Source organism: Geotrypetes seraphini, chromosome 1, assembly GCF_902459505.1.
Source record: "Geotrypetes seraphini chromosome 1, aGeoSer1.1, whole genome shotgun sequence".
NCBI classification, from domain to species: Eukaryota; Metazoa; Chordata; class Amphibia; order Gymnophiona; family Dermophiidae; genus Geotrypetes; species Geotrypetes seraphini.
In genome coordinates, this window is record NC_047084.1 from 135,738,721 (window position 1) to 135,755,418 (window position 16,698).

A 16,698-nucleotide genomic window follows, 5' to 3' on the forward strand; every position below is an offset into this window, starting at 1 on the left:
AGGCTTCTTTGGCTTCCAGTTGTTGTGATTGTTTGTAGGATACAAATGCTCTTTTCTTCTGTTTTATGAGTTCCGAGATCTTTGCTGAGAACCACTGGGGTTTGTTATTTCTCTGTCGTTTACTCACGGTTTTTATATAAAGGTTGGTTGCTTCCTGTAGGGTAGATTTCAGAGCTGACCACAGTACCTCCACACTATCTGTTGTGTCCTGGTTTTGCAGCGCTTCATAGACAAAATCTCCCATGCTCTTGAAGTTAGTGCCCTTAAAGTTAAGGACCTTTGTTGATGTGTTTGATCTAGTGAATCCCTTCCTGAGGTGAAACCACACCATGTTGTGGTCACTGGAGGCCAACGTATCACCTACCGACACCTCTGTGACACTATCTCCATTGGTGAGTATCAGGTCCAGAATCGCCTGATCCCTGGTGGGCTCCAATACCATCTGTTTGAGTCGTGCTCCTCGTATAGAGGTTAGAAACATAGAAACATAGAAAGATGACGGCAGAAAAGGGCCACAGCCCATCAAGTCTGCCCACTCTATTGACCCACCCCATTGAGTGCTAGTGACCCAGTTCCTTAACTTGACCCTCGTAGGGATCCCACGTGTATGTCCCATTTATTCTTAAAATCAAGCACGCTGGTGGCCTTAATCACCTGCACCGGAAGTTTGTTCCAGTGATCTACCACCCTTTCCGTGAAGAAATACTTCCTTGTGTCACCACTAAATTTCCCCCCTCTGAGTTTGAGGGGGTGCCCCCTTGTGACCGAGGGTCCCTTGGGAAAGAATATATCGTTTTCCATCTCGACGCGACCAGTGACGTACTTAAATGTCTCAATCATGTCGCCCCGTTCTCTGCGCTCCTCCAGGGTATAGAGCTGCAGTTTGCCCAGTCTTTCTTCGTATGAGAGACCCTTGAGTCCGGCGACCATCCTGGTGGCCATCCGCTGGACCGATTCAGCTCGAAGCACGTCTTTCCGGTAATGTGGCCTCCAGAATTGCACACAGTATTCCAGATGAGGTCTCACCATGGTTCTGTAGAGTGGCATTATGACTTCAGGTTTGCGGTTGACAAAGCTTCGATTGATACATCCCATCATTTGCCTTGCCTTAGATGAGGCCTTCTCTACTTGTTTAGCAGCTTTCATGTCTGCACTGATGATTACCCCCAAGTCCCGTTCCTCTGACGTCCTAGCTAGCGTTTCTCCATTCAAGGAGTATGTTCTGCATGGATTTCCGCTGCCGAGATGCATGACCTTACATTTATTAGCGTTGAAGCCCAGCTGCCATGTCGAGGACCAGTTTTCCAGCGTGATCAGATCCTGCGTCATACTGTCCTTGAGGTTGCTTTCACTTACTATGTTACACAGTTTGGCATCATCGGCAAACAGTGATACTTTACCCTGAAGCCCCCGGGTTAGGTCTCTTATGAATATGTTAAAAAGGGATGGTCCCAGGACTGAGCCTTCTGCTGCCGCTGGTCGTAGCTGAAAGTTTGTTCCAGTTTGCATCAGGCATATTGAAGTCCCCCAACAGTACAGTGTCTCCACGCAGAGTTATGGTCTCAATGTCTTCGATTAATTCTTTGTCTATGTCCTGTTGTCTTGGAAGTCTGTATACAACACTTAGATACAGGCATTTGTCATTTCCCCTGGCAAGGTTCACCCAGAGGGATTCCCTGGTATACTTGACACCTGTGATCCTGGTAACTTTGATGTCCTCCTTGATGTATAGTGCTACCCCTCCTCCGGTTTTGCCTTCTCTGTCTCGACGGAGCAGATTATATCCTGGTATAGTCATATCCCATCCATAGGAATCCGAGAACCAGGTTTCAGATATTGCCACTACATCTAGGTTGGCGTTCCTCATTTCCGTCTCTAATTCCAGAATTTTATTGCCTAAACTGCGGGCATTAACGTACATAGACTTCTATACTTTGTTTGTCCGGTCTGCATGGAGATTTTCCTGTTTGAGTTAGTTTGTCCCCTATTTCCCCATTTGAGTTTGAGCCTGTTGGGACAGATAGGGAAATATGATAAAGTACCTGAATGTAAAACCACTTAGGATATGTGGTATATAAATAAATAATAAATAATTTTTACTGGTACAAGACAGATGGTATAGTGAAAAAGGAAAGATAAGAACATCCAGAGACAAGAGTCTAAAAGTAGAACCAGTCCACTCAAGCAATACTACATTGCTTCCAAATATGGACATTACTGAAACACAGAAACATGATGGCAGATAAAGGGCAAATGACCAATCCAGTCTGCCCAACCACAGTAACCATTATTTCTTCATGTCGCTAAGAAATCCCAAGTGCCTATTCCCAGCTTTCTTGAATTTAGACACAGTCTCTGTCTCCACCACCTCTTCTGGGGGACTGTTCCATGTATCTACCACCCTTTCTGTAAAAAAGTATTTTCTTAGATTACTCCTAAGCCTATCACCTCTTAACTTCATCCTATGCCCTCTTATTCCAGAACTTCCTTTCAAATGAAAGAGACTCGACTCATGCGCATTTATATAAGTAGGTATTTAAACATCTCTCAAGAGAAAAAATCAGTAGTAACAAAATAATCAAAATAATTAGAAAAAATGTTACTCGCCAGCATTGGGCTAAACTACCAAGATCTACATTAATCAAATAAGGGTGGAGAAAAAGCCTCAAGATAAATAGTATCACGCAGCAATCAAAACTGATTTCAAGCTGGTGTTGTTATTGTCATCTGCATAAAAAACTGACACCCCCAAAATGTAAAGATCAAATGAGGAAAATTACCCACTGCTGGGTACACACAAAAACTTTAAATCTCAGTATTAGGAAAATATAACTTAGCTTTGACGCCCAAAGTCAAATGCTGCAGCTGCATTGAAGATGCCGGCGTCATTCACTCATCGGCGTATAGTCATTTTCATCACAGCAGCACCAAGCTAACGAAGCCGATGAAAGAGCTACCAAAATACACCAACAAGATCTTGTTTCACCAATCAATGGTTTCTTCAGGAATTCACATCATATTCCTTCTACAAACCGTGCACAACGGCACAGGAAGACAGAAGAGCAAGAAATAGATCGCTCCGGAATCACATCCGGTTCCAGTAGTTACATCACTACTTAGTAGAAAGCATACCATTCAATTTTCTGGTTCAGTCCTGATGGCCATATTGTATTTTGAAAGAAAATCCATCGTTTTTCACATTGATGTAGTTGATGTTTTCTCTCTTTTGAGGAAAGGAAATATGTTCTAATACAATACATATGAACTCTGAAAATTGGTGTTGTTCTTTGACACAGTGCCTTGTCAACAAGTCCACTTCTTTTTTATGTGAGTTATTGGAACAATGTTCAAAAAGTCTTGTTTTAAAGCACCTCAAAGTCTGACCAATATAGGTAAGACTGCAAGGACATATCTAATATAATCTTCTATTTCTGAGTCGTGCATACCTATGCAGCCTCAAGGTGACTTTCATAGAGAAGAGAGGGGCAGGGATGGGAGGGGGGATACTTAGGAATGTGGGAAGAGGAATATCTGAGAGGTCAGGTGTCAAAGAGGACGGTTTTCATTTTTTTCCAGAATGTGATGTAACTGGGTTCTGTTCTGGTCGTTTTGGTGAGGTCATGCCAGGTTTTCACTCCTAGGAAGGTTAGCATGGAGTGGAAAACACGTTTATATTGGAGGTTCTTTGTTGAAGGGAGGTTTAGTAGTATCCTGTTGAGGGTTCTGCGAGAAGTAGACCATGCCTTTGAGAAGAGTTGGATGAGTGGAGCTGCTGAGTTTCCATGAAGTATTTGGTAAATGATGCATGATGTTTTAAATTTTATTCGTGAAGGGATGGATAACCAGTGTAATTGCTTGATGAAGGCTGAGACCGAGTCGTATTTTTCAGGTTGAAAATTATTCTTATAGCTGTGTTTTGAATGAGTTGCATTTTATGAACCAGTGTGGAGCATATTATGGACCAGTGTGGAGTTTATTCCCATGTAGACAGAGTTACAGTAGTCCAGTTGTGGTAGAATCATTGACTGTACAATCAGAGCGAAGTGATGCTGATGGAAGTATGGTCTGATGAGTCTTAGTTGCCTCATGGTGAAGAGGGATTTTGGGGGGGATATTGGAGATTTGAGCTTCCATGGTTAGTGTGGAGTCAAGAATGCAGCCTAGGATTTTGGAGGTTTTATCGATAGCAAGGGTGTTGCCCGATCGAAGAGTGATACTTGTCGGTGTTGAGTGAGCTGTACCCATCTCCCTAGATAGGGCTGTTGGAATTTGTTTGGGAGCTGTCCGTCGGTGCCGTCACCCATCAGTGAGAATATCTGCCTACTGTCCCGGGATAACACCTGTTATGATAAGTAACTGTGCTTTCCTGGCTTCTGATATGTTGAATTTGTATTTATTTATTGCTTTGCGTCAAAGTGTTCTGTGTTCTTGTGTTCCGCTCTTTCTCCATTTCCTTTCCAGTTGTCTGCATAGTTGTTTGTCAGTTCTCAGTGATTTGGTGAACCAGGGGGATGTTTGATGTTGTTTTGTTTTATGGGGGTGGATAGGGGTGAGGATGGCCAGTGTGTTGGTTGTGGTACGATTCCAGCTTGCTAACATAGATATGGTACAGTTAGAAGGATAAGGAAGTTTGATACTGTGTTTGAGAAGAGGTTTGGTTCTGTCCTTCCTCGCACTAATTTTTCTTCCTTGGTGGTTTTGTCACTCCGACTCTCCGTTGAAAGGTTAAGGTGAAAGTTTAGGAGGTAGTAGTCGGTCCATGGTACTGGGGTCTATTTGATTCCAGTAGTGAGATTAGTGGAGGTGGTTGCAAGTGTGTCTATGGTGCGTCCTTTTTTGTGTGTGGGACACAAGGGCATGACGGTGATTTCTCAGTCTGCAAGTAGCGTTTTTAGCTTATGGACATCTCTGTTTTTAGTGGATTCAAGAGGGTGATTGATATGTCCGAGTACTTTGATGTGTTGGCATGCCAAGTTAATTATTAGTTCTGCCATTTTGAGGATGGAGCTTGATTGAGAGTTGGGGGGTCTATAGATCAGAAGAATTCCAATGTTATTGAGCTTGGAGTTGGGCTTGTCTTCAAGTTTGCAAACAATATATTCCAGATCTGGGTGGGTAGCCGAGTCTAATTCAGTGATGGTGTATGAGTTTTTGTAAATTATTGCTAGGCCGCCACTTCGTTTCTGCTTTCTGGGGAATTGAAGTACTGTTTGTTGTACCCTTGTGGGCAGAGGTGTGGGAGTTCAGGCCATCAGGTTCTTTTAGCCATGTTTCTGTGATGAAGGATAGAGCCAGATCGTTTGTTCTGATTAGATCATTTAGGAGGAATAATTTATTCACCACAGATCTTGCATTGATGTACATGCACAGGATAGGGGTGAAGGTTTTTCTATTCTTTTTTGGTTCCGATTCTTGCTTTATGGGTTGCAGATTGCTGTAGGGTTTGGAGGGAGGTTGTTTTCATTGTCTTTTGTTGATATTTTTGTTCCAGAGTATTGGGATAGCATTTTGGTAGTTTTCATGGTATGTCTTGAGGGTGTTTGGAGGATTTAGGGTCTTGATCTCTGTTGCTTGGGGTGCCTAGTGGGATGGAATGTTGCTGGAAGATGTGCCGTGGATTGCTGCGAGACTGGTTAGACATAATAAAGGGAGAAAGTGGGTGAGTGAGGATTTCATTTTGAGGCTAGTTAGGTGGAGAGGGTAGAGAATTTATCTTGCTTTCTTGGACAGTTGGATTTTTTTTCCCCCCCCCAGGGGAAGGGGGGATAGGAGGTTGGCCAGGGTTTGAGGTGAATTGCTGGTGTAGTGATGAAGGGGCTGATGAGTGGATAAGACTGTGGGGGCCAGTTGGACTAGGGTCGGTAGGCAGAGCTCGTTTTCCACGCCAACCCGACCTCCTTCCCCTGCGGCGGAAGGCAGTTGTTTCGTTGGGGCAGCTCCCGGTAGCAATGGAGCTGGCATGAAGAGAAGGCAAATTTAAAGGTAGCGCCACAAGGGATGTCATACCATATACCACCCCTTTAGTTTCACAAGTAGTAAAGGCCCTAAGGGGTATAAGAGTTCTCCCAGGCAAACATACAACTGTCCCCTCTTGCATATTATCACAGGCAGCGCATAAAATGACCCACCTTCCCATCCCTTGGTACAGTCCAGACATCGTTTTTACAAAATTTGTCTTGCAACTCAGGCCAGATTCTTTTGATTTTTCTCCCCAAATTTTGTGCAACAGAAGAGAACTTCAATATGCAGGGTATTGGCCCATCCTGCGTGTTTTTACCCCGATACTCCAATAGCTGATCTCAGGAGCTGTATTTCACTCTGTGAAAAGATTTCTGTATCACATGATTAGGATACCCCCTCTCATGATAGCGTATTTTGAGGGATTCTGCTTGATGCGGAAATTCTTCAGTACAATAACAAATACGTCTATAACGAAAAAATTGAGATATTGGTAAATTATTCTTCATGATACTTGAATGCATACTTGTATATTGTAAGAAGTGTTATGATCTGAAGGTTTTGAACAAACTGGTTTCAAAAAAATTTTCCTGACAAGTAATCTTAACATACAAAAACACCATTTCTGTGGCATGAAAGTTCATCTCAAATTGAATCGAGGCATGGCAACTATTCAAAAATGTCAAAAAATCTTTTAACTCCACTTGAGTAGATTTCCAAAGGAAGAAAATATCATCAATAAATCTCTTACACAAGTGGATATTTAGAACTGTAAATCCAGTGTTCTTCAAAACAAGCCTTAAAAAGGTTAGCAATAGAAGGCGCAAATGAGGCACCCATTGCAACCCCCGACTTCTGCTCAAAAAATTTTCCATCAAAAAGAAAATAATTTTTTGACAGCCAGTTATTAACTGCACCAGAAATTCAGTGGGAACAAGATGCGGGCGAGCTCTCTCACTCAATATTTTTTTCAATCACTTAAATAGTCTCATCCTGGGGGATGCAGGTATATAAAGATTTCATGTCTAAAGTGACTAAAAAAGTCACTTCTTCATAATGGTCAAAAGAGTCTTAAGTATTTCAAAAATTGGGTGGTATCTTGTATATATCTTTTTTGATTAATGTAGATCTTGGTGGTTTAGCCCACTGCTGGTGAGTAACATTTTTTTCTAATTATTTTGATTTAAACGTCTCTATCATATCTCCCCTCTCCTACCTTTCCTCCAAAATATACAGATTGAGATCTTTATTTATTTTTTATTGCATTTCACATAATTCACAAGACAAATTCTTGTTACAGAAACTCAGGGACCAACAATATTAGAAGAAATCATATCATAAAAAGGAAAAGGTAGGTGCATCTAATGGTCAGGTGCGTCTTAGAGTGAAAAATACGGTACCTTGTTCCAAACCATGTGCTTTTGAGTGCCTGTTGGCCTTCTCCTAATTTCTAGGTTAAAACCTGGTCTACCTCATTTTTAAAATGATGATGCCAGCAATTTGGTTCCTCCTTGGTTAAGGTGAAGCCCATCTTTCCGGAATAGGCTCCCACTTTCCCAGAGTGTTGCTCAGTTCCTAACAAATCTAAAACTTTACTCCCTACACAATCACCTCATCCATGTATTGAGACTCTGGAGCTTTGACTGTCTCTTTGGTCTTGCGTGTGGAATTTAGGAGCACTGGAGAAAATACTATCCTAGAGGTTCTGGATTGCACCTTCCTACTTAGGAGCCTCAGTTTGGCTTCTAGAATATCCCTTCCATGTTTTCCTATTTCATTGTTACTCATTTGCTAAGACAGTAGGCTCCTCCCCAGCACTGTCTGAATTCATTTCTAGGTACTGTGTGAGGTCTGCCACCTTCACACCAGGCAGTCAAGTGACCAAGTGAGCCTCCTGTCCACCAGCCACCCTGCTATCTACATGTCTAGTTTCAAGTTTTATTAGGATTTTATATACCGCCTATCAAGGTTATCTAAGCGGTTTTACAATCAGGTACTCAAGCATTTTCCCTAATGATCAAATCTCCGTATTAATGGCCGTATTAACTCTTCCCTCCTGGGCGGGGGTCCATGGAGACTCAACTTTTGTGTGAAAGGATATTGCAACCTCTGAGGGCAGCATTATATGCAGGTATTTTTTTCTGTCCCTAATGGGATAACAATCTGTTGAGGTGACTCCCTAAGCTGGACTGTTTGAAAAATGGGACTCAGTTGAGGGGGAAAAGGGGTGGACCTGGGGCACTGCTATGTTCTCTTGATACATGGAAAGATTCCATGAGGGGAATGGGGGGGGTTAGGGACTTCAGGAAGGTTGGATGATATTTTCTTTTTTGTTTGTTTTGTTAAAAAACAACAACCTAATAAAACCCATTTTAAAAAAATGAGGGCTAGACATGGAAAGCAAGTTTGTGCCTTGCTGGAGTTCTGTGATAGAATTCTCACACTGTTGGCTATAGCTTTGAGAAAGAAGCATATAGGGAGATTGGATGGGCCTTAAATTTAATATCTGCTTTTTATGTTCTAGGTTTCCAGAGTCATGTTTATAAAAAGCATGTTGAGTGCTCTAATAAAAATTGCTTGTAATTAGCTACCTTGGCATTTCTAGTATTGTGCATTGCTCTGTGTAAGTATTGAATGAATTTTTCTTTTTGCAGGTATTCAGAACAGATCTCATTACTGCCATGAAACTACATGATTCCCACCAACTGAACTCTGATGACTATTATGTGTTGGCAGACCCCTGGAGGCAGGAATGGGAAAAAGGCGTTCAGGTGCCAGTTAGTCAGGAATCTTTCCCACAGCCTGTGGCCAGGTATGATTTGAATAGCTTAATATAGTTTTAATCTTTAATTGATTGATTGTTTGGGAAAGAAAGTTAAGCAAACTATATAATAAATTAATATGTTTGTATATGTATTTCTTATTTTCCTTTGTATTTATGCTCTAAATCTTCTCTTTCACTCCCTCTTTGAAGGGAAAGGAAGAGGAAACTACAAATCAAGAAAACAAAAAATGCTGGAGCTCATTTTCTCCATCAGCAAACACAGTGAATCGGACACACTAGTGGGTAATGGACCCTGATCTCTCAGAACTCAGAATCTTTCTGAGAATGAACAGGAGTTTCAGGAAGGTATCTTATTTTTCCTTAGCATCCTTATTAGACCAGTCCTAAACCTAAGGGTGTACTCATCGATCAGCAGATGGAGACAGATAGTAAAGACTTGCATGCTTTGCCCTATAAGGGCATCACTATCTAGCCAAAGGGGGAGAAAAATTCCACAACACAGGAAGTGGAGAAAACAATACACTTGGACTTCTGGTGGCGCCGAGGAATGGAGTAGCAGCAGGTTCGCTGAGCTCCACCACATTCTCACCCTAAACCTGTTATAAACCGGTTTTCTGCGAGTACGCTACTACAATTGAATCATTGTCAGTCTGCTATTACTCCCACAACACTTACCAACAGTTGCTAGATTTCTGTTGGGCTGTATGGCCACAAAATTGGGGAAGAAAGAGAAGCCCAGGGCGAAAATGGGAGAGCCCAAAATGCTGGAGCTGAAAAACCTGCCGAGCCTGTTGATTGGTTCAGTTTGGATGGCGGAATTAGTTGCTGAGATTATAATAGCAGTAGAGTATACCCTTAATAAAAAGTTACAACAACTGTTGGACCGGGTTGGAGAGGTGCATGAACGCCAGGACTGGTATATGGAGCAGCTGGTTCAGAAACCAACAAAAGGAGGAACAGTTATAGACATAGTCCTTAGTGCAGTATATGATTTGATAGTGTGAGGCTAGAAATGGACATGCACCTACACCGCATGAGCGCCCTCGAGGATCAGGCCCAGGCAGTGGCACGTGAGCAGGAATCGCTACTGAAAAGAGTAACAGTTCTGGTGGATAAGGTCAAAGACCTAGAAAATAGATCAAGGAGGAATAACCTCCGCCTTATTGATTTACCAGAATGAATATTAGATGGTGATCTCTGGAGGTTTTTGGATGAAAGTCTGCCGATGGTCTTAAATTTGACTGACAAACTCGCAGAGTTCAGGATTGAGAGAGCTCATAGACTGGAACCTAGACGGGAAGGAGTACAGAAACCAAGAGTGGTCATCTCTAGACTTCTGAATTTTGCCCACAAGCAGCTAATACTGCAAGGGATGAGCTGTCGACTAGAGAATGACATGGGAACAAATTTTTCCCGTCCCCGTGGGAATTCATTTTATCCCAGGACAAGCAGGCAGCATATTCTCACATGTGGGTGACATCACCGATGGAGCCCCGGTATGGACACTTTAAGACTTTCAGAAAGTTTGTGATAGCCTGCACTGTGCTTGCGCGAGTGCCTTCCCGTCCGACTTAGGCGTGTGGTCCCTCAGTTCTTAGTTTTCCGCAGAGCTAAAAAGTCGTGTTCAACGGCAGTTGTCGCTTTGCCTTCCCTCTCTCGTGAGTTTTTCTTGACTTTCAGTCATATTCTTTCTTTCTTTTTCGTTTTAAAATAAAAAATTTTAAAAAAATAATTCTATTTCTTTTTTTGCCATCTGTGGGTTTTAGCCTGGCGGGGCCTCCTCTTTCTCCTCAGCCATCGAGTTAGACTTGGCTGAGGCGGTGTTCCCGTCCATGTCACGCTTGCCCGCGGAATTAAAAAAGTGCATTGCTGTGCTTGCGCTATTTCTGTTATGGACCATTACTGTTGGTGCCTCCTGAGCACTGTGTCCAAACCTGTAAACGCTGCTCTTTGCTGCAGAAGAGAACTATTAAAAATCGTATTTTGCAGCATGAGAAGTTATTCGGTGTCACCATGGAAGGGGAGCCTGTCTCGACACTGTCCACATCAAAATCACCAACGCTGAAGAAGACGACACTGGTAGAGGCACCGTCATCCACCCCGGTGTCGCAATACACCATTCCCTTGGGTAAGCCGACTAAGAAGCCTTCCCCTTCCCCGTCAGGGATGCTGGTCAAAAAGGCATTGAGCCAAATCATGCTGACCACGCACAAGTTCCAGAAGCGCACTGTTCCATTGTTGAGGAGTGTCTCAACATCAGCATCGCCAGAATGCAATGCAGCACCTTCGGTACTGGCGACCAAGCCCCATGTAACAGTACTGTGCCTAAAGCAAAAAAATGGAAGTTTTGCTTCGGCAGGAGCTTGAGGATCAATTCCACCAATTACTCCCGACGCTGATTTCTCTGGTGCCAGTCCAACCTGAGCATACAGCAACCCTGCCAGCCGGCACTGTTGATGTTCCACCAGTGCGTTCTATAGAACCTACCCGACACTCCACTTCTCTGCACCGTTCTTCATGATGCAGGTCATCGTCTTCAAGACACTCTGAACACAGTCCAATTGAGTCCACTGGGTTGTCTCGGAAAAGAACACACACTGAGGCTTCGACACCGGAGCAACACCGGGCAGGCAAGGTCTCCAGTAAAAAGAACCATTCTCAAACATGGACACCTGTCTGGCACCGATCTAGAACCAAATCTCCTTCTTTGCTTCATGATTCGTATTTGGCTGGTGATTCGGACCCAGATCTGTCTCCATCATCCACTGTGGCTGAAGATTCAACTGGCTCCTCCTTCACATTCTCCAGCTCAAAAGGCATCTCCTTCAGAAAAATTGTCTTTCTCTCAATTTATCCGGATGATGGGCAAGAATCTTGCTGTTCCCTTGGAGGCTGATTCCAAATATAGGAAGGAATACCTTGAGACTCTACATTATAATCAGCTTCCTAAAGAGATGTTGAAGCTCCCTCTTCATGGTATTTTGAGAGAGACTTTCTACAAAAATTTAGTCGGTCTTTAGAATCTGTGGCCCCCAGGTAACTGGAATCTCTTTATAAGGTTATTCCTCTGCCAGGTTTTGATAAACTCCTAACACACTACTGGGTAATGCAAAGTCAAAATTAGTGTCCCAAAAGATGATCCACTGAACGCACAACAAAAAAGGGAACACCCAATCTATCTCTAATATCTCTAATTCAAACCAGAAGTTAGAGGATCAAGAGAGTGATACACAAGGGTGAAGTTATTTTTCCTGCTCTTTATCCAGCTCGAGTGGGTTCTCTGAAGAAGCCGTTCTGGTGAAATGTGTCAGAACCCACCGCAGGGAAATGACTTTAAATACTATAAGCATCTCAATTTTTTCAAACTAAAGTGATACAAAATAAATATTTACATTTATTAAGCACACTTTTTAGACACCATAAGATAAACATCTAACTAACTCTAGAAGGAGCAATGAAAGACATGAATGAAACACAATTAAGGGCTTGTCCCTGTTTGTGATTTCTATACCTCCAACGGTTCTGAGCTCCTTTGTTAGTTATTAGAGATAGATTGGGTGTTCCCTTTTTTATTGTGCGTTCAGAGGTTTTGATAAACCACAGCTTGCCCATCAGTCCCTGGTAGTGGAATCTACTCTGAAGAAATAATCTTCAGCAAGTGTCTATGCATCCGTTCCTCCGGGAAGAGAGGGATGCATTATGGACAAATTCGGCAGGAGACTATATCAAAATTCAATGTTGGCAAACAGGTCCCTAAATTATAATTTCTACTTCTGCTATTTGACGCACCTTGTCAAGCAGTACCCTGCTTACAAAAATATATTCCTTCACACAAAACTAAAGGTTTTCAGCAGCTTGTGGATAATGTTTTACAGTTAAGAAAGTATCTCGTCCGTTCCGCTTATGATACTTTTGAGCTTACCTCAAGGGCCTCTTCCATGTCTGTGGCGTTGAGGCGGTTGGCTTGGTTAAGGGTCTCTGACATGGATGTTAATCATCAAGACCGCCTTGCCAATGTTCCCTGTTTGGGTGACGAGCTCTTTGGGGATTCAACGGACACTGCCACCTAAGACCTTTCAAACCAACTCCCTTGTACCAGAGGAGATTTTCTGCAAAAGTCTGTGCTCCACCAGGTCCTCAACAGAGAAAGCAGAAACAGAAGCAACATCCTGCTAAACCTCAGCCTCTGGTTCCAGCCAAATCAACACAATCCTTTTGACCTGCTACTAAGGAGCATAGCTTCAATCTCCATCTCCAGCCCCTTCCTCATCTGATAGAGGGTCGTCTTCAACTTTACAACAATCGTTGGGAACTCATCACCTCAGACCTGTGGTGATGAGTTCCCTTGAAGATAATTCGGGAGAGCTACTCTCTCCATTTCTCCACCCTTCCTTCTGACCATCCTCACCAATCCACTCTTCTTCTCTAGAAAGTTCAGTCACTTCTCCTCAGTGCCATCGAAGAAATTCCCTTGGACCAGCAGCATTAAGGGTTCTACTCCTGATACTTTCCGGTTCCCAAGAAGACGGGAGGTCTACAACCAATCCTAGACCTCTGAACCCCCAACAAGTTTCTCATCAGAGAGAAGTTTCGCATGTTATCTCTGGCCACTTTATATCCCCTCTTGGCTCACAACGATTGGCTATGCTCTCTAGATTTCAGGAAAGCTTACACTCACATCCCGATTCATCAGGCTTTCCGGAAATATCTCAGGTTTCAAGTGGCTTCCCACCACTACCAGTACAGGTTCTACCATATGGTCTGGCATCTTCTCCCAGAGCCTTCACGAAGTACCTGATTGTAGTGGCAGTGGCTTTGAGGTCTCAAGGTCTCCAGGTATTTCCCTATCTGAATGACTGCCTCAACAAGGACCAGTTTTCTCAACAGGTTGTGCTAGCGACAAATTACACCATCTCATTTCTTCAGCACTTGGGCTTTGAAATCAACTTTCTCAAGTCGCAACTTCATCCATCTCAAAGACTTCAGTTCATAGGAGCAATTTTCGACACTACGCTAATGAGAGCATTCCTTCCCCAGAATCGTCAGGATGCTCTGATTCAGGATGCTCTGATTCATCCATCTCAAAGACTTCAGTTCATAGGAGCAATTTTCGACACTACGCTAATGAGAGCATTCCTTCCCCAGAATCGTCAGGATGCTCTGATTCAGCTTTGTCATCAGATGGACCAGATCCAATCCATATCAGCCAGGCGAATGATGGTTCTTCTGGGCCATATGGCATATACAGTCCACGTGACTCCTTTAGCGAGGCTCCATCTCTGAACACCTCAATGGGCCTTAGCCTCACAATGGTCCCAAGCGACAGATCCTCTCTCACAACGTATCTCTGTGACAGTCTCTTTGACAATTGCTACAATGGTGGATGATTTCATCCAGTCTTTCCAGGGGCATTCTCGTTTATATGCCTCCTCATCAAAATGTTTTGACCACAGGTGTGTCAACATCTGGATGTTCTACAAACTCAGGGTCATTGGTCCACTACAGAGTGGAAGTTTCACATCAATCTGTTGGAACTCAGATCAATTTACTATGCTCTCAAAGCATTCCAACACCTAGTCGACAATCAAGTCCTACTGCTTCGTATGGACAACCATGTTGCCATATATTACATATATTGCAATTAATACAGAATACTGCTGTGAAATTAATTTTCAATGCAAAAAAATATGATCACGTCACTCCCCTGTTAATTAAATCTCACTGGCTCCCGGTAAGCCACTCTTAGTTACTCTTAGTTTTTAAAGCCATAAATTTTAATGAACCTCAATTTATCAATAGATGGCTAATTCCCTACAACACTGCACGATCTCTCCGCTCAACCTCCTCTAACCTTCTTTCGGTTCCCTCGTTGAAAGTTATAGGTATCAGACGACACGACATGTTTTCAATTATGGCCCCTCAGTCATGGAATCTCTTACCTCAATATATTAGAGAATTAAAAGATTTAGCCGTATTTAAAAAAACACTAAAAACATTTTTCTTTAAAGATGCTTACGATTCTTAAATATTTTAACAAAAGTTTTTTTAACTGAAAAACTTAGACTTCCCTCCTATGTGTTCTTCCCTTTTATGTTTCTCTCTCTTTCCTGTTTAAATATTGTAATTTCCCCCCTATTTGTCCTCACCACTCTTGTATGTTTTCACCCATAACTAATATTTTTTTTTTTAATTTGTATGTATTTATGTATGATAATTTTTATCGCATAACAAAAAGTTAGTTTATATGTTGACACTAATGTTTTATTTGTATTTTTTGTGATATTGTACATCGCCTAGTAATTTAAAATAGGCGATTCATTAAGAACAAATAAACTTGAAACTTGAACTTGAAACAATCAAGGAGGCACAGAATCTCTCCCTCTTAACTCTAGAGGCTCAAAAAATTTGGCTATGGGCGACTGCTCGGAACATCTACTTAAAAACAGTCTACATTCAAGGAGAACAGAATTGCTTTGTGGACAGGCTCAGCAGAATTCCTCAGCCTCACAAATGGACGCTCAACTCAGCAGCTCTCCTTCCCATCTATGCTCAATGGGGCACTCCTCAAGTGGACTTGTTTGCATCTCCCCACAACAAACTATCCCTATTCTGCTCCAAACTTTACTCTCCTCACCAACTGGAAGCAGATGCATTTCTACTGGATTGGACCCGCAAGTTTCTCTACGCGTTACCACCTACTCCTTTCATTCTAAATACTCTTTTCAAAGTCAAGCAGGAGTCAGCCACCATGATTCTATTAGCTCCTCGGTGGCCCCGACAGCTTTGGTTCTCCCTTCTTCAGCTCAGTTCCCATCTATTTACACAGAGTCAAGGCACACCGCTACATCTCATCCTTCAGTCGCTACACCTGACACATGGCATCTTTCGGGCTGAATACGGCTGAACTCCATTTTTCTCAGCCTGTTCGACTTATTCTAGAAGCCTCCAGGAAATCAGCCACCCAACAATGTTATCAACAGAAGTGGACTCGTTTCTCTTCCTGGTGTCTTCTCCATCACTATGATCCACAACCCATTTCAGTTTCACTAGTGCTGGATTATCTTCTCCATTTGTCTGACTCTGGCCTCAAGTCTACGTCAATCAGAGTCCATCTCAGTGCTATTACAGCTTTTCACCATCCAGTAGAGGGTAAACCTCCCACTGCTCATCCTTTGGTCTCCAGATTCATGAAAGGACTTTTCAATGTCAAATCACCTCTCAAACCTCCTCCAGTAGTCTGGGACCTTAATGTTGTTCTTTCCAGATTAATGAAGCCTCCATTTGAACCAATGTCGACGACTCATCTTAAGTATCTTACCTGTAAAGTAGTTTTTCTCATTTCACTCACTTCTGCAAGGAGAGTCAGTGAACTTCAGGCATTAGTGGTGGATCTATCTTTCACAGTGTTTCACCATGACAAAGTGGTTCTTCGTACACATGCAAAGTTTCTGCTGAAAGTTGTCACGGAATTCCATCTCAATCAGTCAATTGTGCTTCCAGTATTTTTCCCCAAGCCTCACTCTCACTCTGGAGAAGCGGCTAGTCATACATTGGATTGTAAGCGAGCTTTAGCTTACTATCTTGACAGAACAAAGCCGCACAGGTCTTCTCCTCAACTTTTCATCTCTTATGATCCTAACAAGTTGGGGCATCCTATTTCCAAGAGAACGGTTTCCAACTGGTTGGCTTCCTGTATATTGTTCTGTTACACTTAGGCTAGACTGCAACTGGAGAGTCGTGTCACAGCCCATAAAGTTAGAGCTATGGCAGCTTCTGTAGCTTAACCTTAGATCTACCCCTTTTGAGGAAATTTGTAAAGCTGCCACCTGGTCTTCAGTTCACATTTTCACCTTATTAGTGTCTGAAGTCTTTCTCCAGACGGGATGAGCACTTCAGCCAGTCAGTATTGCAAATTCATTTTCCTAAAAGGCCAACACTCCCACCATTCCATTCTA

The 16,698-nt window shown here is 42.7% G+C and overlaps 1 protein-coding gene across 2 annotated transcripts in view; it reads left to right on the forward strand.

Moving 5' to 3' along the window:
* JADE1 (jade family PHD finger 1) overlaps positions 1 to 16,698 on the forward strand; it is a 199,992-nt gene that overhangs the window by 71,835 nt on the left and 111,459 nt on the right. For both annotated transcript variants that reach the window (XM_033939135.1, XM_033939126.1), the window contains exon 4: positions 8,613 to 8,770. In XM_033939135.1, the coding sequence (XP_033795026.1) occupies positions 8,613 to 8,770 (158 nt within the window). The remainder of the gene's footprint in view (positions 1 to 8,612; positions 8,771 to 16,698) is intronic.